The sequence below is a fragment of the Perognathus longimembris genome, chromosome 6 (assembly GCF_023159225.1).
Source record: "Perognathus longimembris pacificus isolate PPM17 chromosome 6, ASM2315922v1, whole genome shotgun sequence".
In the NCBI taxonomy this organism is placed as follows: domain Eukaryota; kingdom Metazoa; phylum Chordata; class Mammalia; order Rodentia; family Heteromyidae; genus Perognathus; species Perognathus longimembris.
In genome coordinates, this window is record NC_063166.1 from 15,496,998 (window position 1) to 15,502,997 (window position 6,000).

The following is a 6,000-nucleotide window of genomic DNA, read 5'->3' on the forward strand; positions in this document are numbered from 1 at the left end:
CCGCCACCAACCCTTTCTATTTAAGAAAATATTCATTTACAGATTTGCAAATCTTTTATCTGGACTGGACTGAACTCTCCATCCTCCTGTCTCAACCTCCCATGTACTTTGACTGAGAGCTATGCACCACAAATGTATGTTTTTCTTTCCTCTCTTTTTAAGACTCTCTTTCTCTCTCTCTCTCTCTCTCTCTCTCTCTCTCTCTCTCTCTCTCTCTGTGTGTGTGTGTGTGTGTGTGTGTGTGTGTGTGTGCCAGTCCTGGGGCTTGAACTCAGGACCTGATCTCTGTCTCTGAGCTTCTGTTTTGAGCTTTTGTGCTGAAGGCCAGACACAACCCCACTCTTAGCTTTTTAGTGGTTAATTGGAGATAAGACTTCACTGACTTTCCTGCTTGAGCTGGCTTTGAACTGTGAACCTCAGACCTCAGCCTCCTGAGTAGCTAGGATTACAGGGGTGAACAATGAGTACTCAGATTTTGAAGCGATTATACTAGCACACAGCATTTTCTAGCCAATGCAATTGGCAATGCAATTTATAACTAGTTTTGAACTGAAAAGTATCATAAGGGAACAGTTGCACAGTTTGAATTGTCCACTGCCTAAAGCAAATTAAATAGGAACAGTATGAATTCATAACATTTTTATCATCTGAAAAAAGCTCCTAATACTTCTGAGACTGTAATAAAATATTTTCAGTATTTCTGTGTTGACATCCACAACATAATTTTCTGGAAAAATGAACTAAAATAACTTGTGAGTTTTATTGTTTTCATAAATTGGAAGTGTTCATTTATTTTAGGTTTTACTAGGGTTTGCAATCAGTGTCTTTCACTTTCCAGTTACTTAGCCATAGCACTTTTACTTTAGCTTTTCCAAGAATTATTTATTTTTATGCTGTGCCTAACCTATACTATGATCTTCCTATTTATATTTTTCCAAAGGTGAATTATAAGTACACTCCACTCTGTTCAGGTGTTTAATCTTCTTATTATTTTTTTGCCAGTCCTGGGCCTTGAACTCAGGGCCTGAATACTGTCTCTGGCTTCTTTTTGCTCAAGGTTAGCACTTGACCACTCGAGCCACAGTGCCACTTATGGCTTTATCTATATATGTGGTGCTGAGGAATTGAACCTAGGGCTTCATGTATACAAGGCAAGCACTCTAATACTAGACCATATTTTCAGCTCCTCTGTTCAGTCTTTGACTGATGGAAATGCAGATTTGTGAATGTTTTCCGGTGCTGTCATTGAACTTAGATTCTTTTCTTTTCCACATCCCAAAGCATTAGTATCACAGTATCATGCAGTGAACTCACGGCATGAGCCATACAATGGAATGGAAATTTCAATATTTTTTAATGAAACTTTTTTCTTTATTGTCAAAATGTGGTACAGAGGGGTTACAGATTCATATAAATTTCAATAATTTTAAGACATCAATTTTCCTCAAATTCATCTGTAAGCTCAGTCTGATGAGTATAAAAGTTCAAGCAGGTGTTGGTGTTGTGGAACTGATAAAATGACTGAATAATAATACAAAAATATATATGACCACAAGTCACAACCTGAAGAAGAAAGCTAGAGCATATATATTCAACACCAATGTCTATGATATTAAGTAGGATATTGGAATAGTATGGATTATCTAGATTAAGATACATGTGTGAATAGGCATGCGATTTAGGATAAATGAGGCACTGCAATGGTGGGGTGCTCTCCTCATGGTCTTTCAGTGAAAAGTTGTGGAACTACTGAATAGTTCTTCGGTATGGATCTTGTATTCTCCCTCCTACTATTCATTCAAAATGATTCCAAGTGTTTTCAAAGAGCTAAGTGTGAAATGCTCAATAATAAAAGTTCCTGCAAACATGTAGGAGAACATGTACATTACTTTGGAATAAATGAAGATTGATTTGTGTAGGGAAATAATACATTACAGAGAAGTGAGATCAATGAAAAAATCTTTATTAAAGTTGACATCTTTATGATTCAAAATATTTGTTGAATTTGAAATATTTTTGCCTACATTTTGAATATATTCTTTAAATACAGTTTTAATATTTTTGAATTATAAAACCACTGATCTGGGGAGCAAAAATCCATTGAGTTAGCCACTGATCGCTCATGACTATAATTTTATCTACCCAGAAGGTTGAGATATGACATGCCATTTATAAGCCAGCCTTGACATGCCCTGATTCAGTGCCTGATTTCTTCAGGTGAACTGGAGATTTGAATCACCAATTTGTCCCTCTAGGTTGGCTTCTAACTGTGATCTCATGTCTCAACCTTCTGGGCAGATAACATATACTAAGTGAACTGAGCCAGACCCAAAGAAACATAGACTCTATGGTTTTCCTCATTGGTAATAGTTAGTATATTTCTATGATATTCTTAACAGAAGATCACAATAGTTCAATAACTATGTACATATGAACACATAGAATGATGCTAAGTGAAATGAACTCCAAGTTATAGAAATAAGTGGTTTCCCATTGTCTTTGTTATTTTCAATGTACCATTGGTAATTATGCTACTTTCTTTTGTCTTTTTTTCCCCAGGGTTTTACCCCTGATGTAGCTGTTACTATTTTTTGCATCCTGGGTACTGTACATATGTTTATTGGAACTAGGGAATGAAGAGGAACATTAAAATGGAGAGACAAAGGATAAAAGGTTAGTGGCGCTGTGGCTCAATGTGGTAGAGCACCAGCCTTGAGCTGAAGAGCTCAGGGACAGCACTCAGGTCCAGAGTTCAAGCCCCTTGACTGACAAAAAAAAAAAAAAAGAGTAAAAGGTGAACCAATGCAACAGGAATACTTACAACACAATATGCTGTAATGCAACTATACAACTCACTGGGTGGAAGGAGGCAACTGGGGAGGGAGGTAGAGGAAAAAATGAATGGAGGAGGTAAAAGTTTTGCTAATTAATGTACTCACTGTCTTATGTATGAAACTGTAACCCCTCTGTACATACTTTGATAATAAAGAAATAAATGAATAAAGATGTTAAATAAAGGAAAAAAGCTAAGCAAGAGTAAGAGGTTCAGAGTTCAAGCTGCATGTAGTTGCTGTTTAACACAATGAGATCTATCTCAAAAATAACCAGAGCAAAATATGCTGCGGCTCTGTCTCCAGGAGTATATTGTCTGACTGAAAAGCACATATTTAAGAGTTTAAACCTTAGTACTGCCAACATTAAACAAACAAAATTTTTTTCTAATATACATATTGTTTTTCACTACATAATTTAAACCAGTTCTTAAAATATTTTATTAGTCCATATTAGTAGTGGGTTTTCATTGTGACATTTCTATACATGCTTACTATGTTCTTGATCAGTTTTCTCCTCCCCTTTTCCTCCTTCAAAAAGCAGTTGCAACAGCTTTCACTCTTCTAGACATGTACACAAAGTACTAGCACCATATTCATTGTCCTTCTTTTTTCCACTTCCATCACCTCTCCTTCCCAATATGCTCAGCTTAAGAAAGACCTGTCTTCTATTCATATCATCATTTGTAAGATATTCTTTATCATTTCACGTTAAGTTCTCAAAGGGCCTTTCCCATAGTACCCCATATGTTCACACCTTTTACTTTAATAATATACCCCTTTATTTCTCTCTAGTTTCCACTAACCCTTACTTGCCCTACTATTCCTCAGTAGATTTCATTGAATTTCATTAGACCACCTTATAAAATATTGACACAACTAGAAATTAATTAAACTAAGGAATAGTTACTAAGTCTGGGGATATTTTAAATGCACAGTGATTGTCATGAAAATAGGAAATTTAACCACAAATGTATGTATAGTTTAAAAAACCAATTCAATATCAAATTAAGTTGGCTCGATGACATGACTAGTGCCAGTGGCATAATCCTGAGATCTTAGCTGCTCAGCAGCCTGAGATTGAAGGAATGCGGTTCAAAGGCAGCGAAGGCAAAGGAGTACATGAAATGCTTATATCCAATTAATCACCAGAAAACCAGAGGTGCTGCTGAGGCTCAAAGTGATAGAGCACCAGCCTTGAGTAAAGGAGCCCAGGATTTCAGTGCAAGCCCTAGGACTTTCGCAATAAACATTGTATAGAAAGCTATCATTGGTACACTATTCAAAATGGAAATATGCATATATGGATTATTGTTGACGGGTTAAATAGTTAATAACTGAGTGGATAAAAGATATGATAGTCATTTGTGCTTATGACTGGTAAATTAGCTAGTCAAGGTTTCTTGTCACAAGTGTTAATATTTACATTCATTATTAAGGAAAACTACCTCTAACAGAAGAGATGAACACAACTGCATTAGGCAGTGATAGATTACACTAAAAATGTTGCTTTTGTAAAATATAACTGTATGATATCTAAGTAATTGTATATATGATTTGCCATTCAACAAAGGTTTACCAACAAAATGCATTTTGGTTGCTTTTTACTGTTACAACATATTGAAAGAATTCTGCTAATAAAAATTTCCAGATACATAATATTGAAGATCTCTCAATGGCATTGAAAAACCATTTTTTTCTCAGTAAATTCTCTATCCAATATTAACTTCTGTATAGCTCTCTTCATGGTCTCATTCCTCAAACTGTAGATAACAGGGTTGAATGTTTGAGGAATTACTGTGTAAAAGATAGATAGTAAAATATCTAAGGTAGTTGAAGAGTCTGAATTTGGTTTGAGATATGCAAAGAAGCCTGTGGAGAGGTAAATTGAGACAATGAAGAGGTGTGGCAGGCAGGTGGAGAAGACCTTAGATCGGCCTTCAGCAGAGGGGATTCTTAGAACTGTGGAGAATATGTGGATGTAGGAAAAGCCAATGGAGATGAAACAGGCTGAGGATGCCACAGCTATGAGAATATTCACTCCAGTGACTGCAAGGTAATCATTGGAGCAAGAGAGCTTCACAATTTGAGGGACATCACAGAAGAATTGGTGAATTACTTTGGCTTTACAGAATGTGATAGAAAATGTGGCAGTTGTGTACATGATTCCTGAGATGCCTCCACTTACCCATACAGCTGTCACAGCTCTCTTACATTTTCTGGGATCCATGATGAGCTCATAGTGCAGGGGGTAGCAAATGGCTACATAGCGATCATAAGACATCACGGTGAGAATGGCCACCTCAGCGCAGGACAAAGACGTGAGGAAGAAAACCTGGAGCATGCACTGAGCATAGGAAATATAGCCATTTCCCGTGAGGGAATTGTCAATGGACTGGGGGACGGTGACAGAGATGAAGGAGGCATCCAGAAAGGACAGTTGCTTCAGGAAGTAATACATGGGAGACTGGAGCTGTTCATCCAGTGTTGTGATGGCGATGATGATGAAATTGCTTGTCAAGGCCAAAAGGTACATTACCAAGAACAGGAAAGCTTGTAAAAGCTGCAGATGAGGATTCTCAGAAAATCCCATGAGGAGGAATCCACTTGCTGTAGTTCCATTTGTCAGAACCATTTGAAACATACAAATTGTATTAGCACCTGGAAAATTTAATCATTTGTGAAATCCAGTGAAAGAAGCTTAAATAAGCTATCCATTTGGTAATCACCATTTATTTCTGCAGCTCCTGATCATTTTTTTTCAGTCATTGGGCTTGAACTCTGGACCTGGGCATGTCCCTGAACTCATGTCTAGCCCTCTACCACTTGAGCTCAGGGACATGCCCAGGTCCAGTTTTCTGGTGGTAAATTGGCGATAAGTGTCTCATTGCCTTTTCTGTCCAGGGTGGCTTTGAACCCAGATTCTCAGATCTCTGCCTCCTGTGTAGCTAGGATTACAGGTGTAATCCTGTAAACCATTGGCACCTGGCTTCAACCTGTTATTTTTTAATAGTTATTATACATTACTACCTCCACCAGCACTACCACCACTGCCACTACTACTACTACTTCTATTATTGCTCTTATTTATTATTTTTTGTGTGTCTCTTTTGTGGCTTGAATTTAAAGCCTGGAACTGTCACTAAACAATTGGGCTCAAGACTATTGT

At 37.2% G+C, this 6,000-nt stretch overlaps 1 protein-coding gene across 1 annotated transcript; it reads right to left on the reverse strand.

Moving 5' to 3' along the window:
* Positions 1-4,503: 4,503 nt before the first annotated feature.
* On the reverse strand, positions 4,504-5,466 carry LOC125353575 (olfactory receptor 14J1-like). The gene has a single exon (XM_048349266.1). The coding sequence runs from the start codon at positions 5,464-5,466 to the stop codon at positions 4,504-4,506; it is 963 nt and encodes a 320-aa protein (XP_048205223.1).
* Between the last annotated feature and the right edge of the window lie 534 nt (positions 5,467-6,000).

What these genes read in the sequence shown, in the direction of transcription:
- LOC125353575 (XM_048349266.1), bottom strand. Translation starts at nt 5,466, where the DNA reads ATGGTTCTGACAAATGGAACTACAGCAAGTGGATTCCTCCTCATGGGA.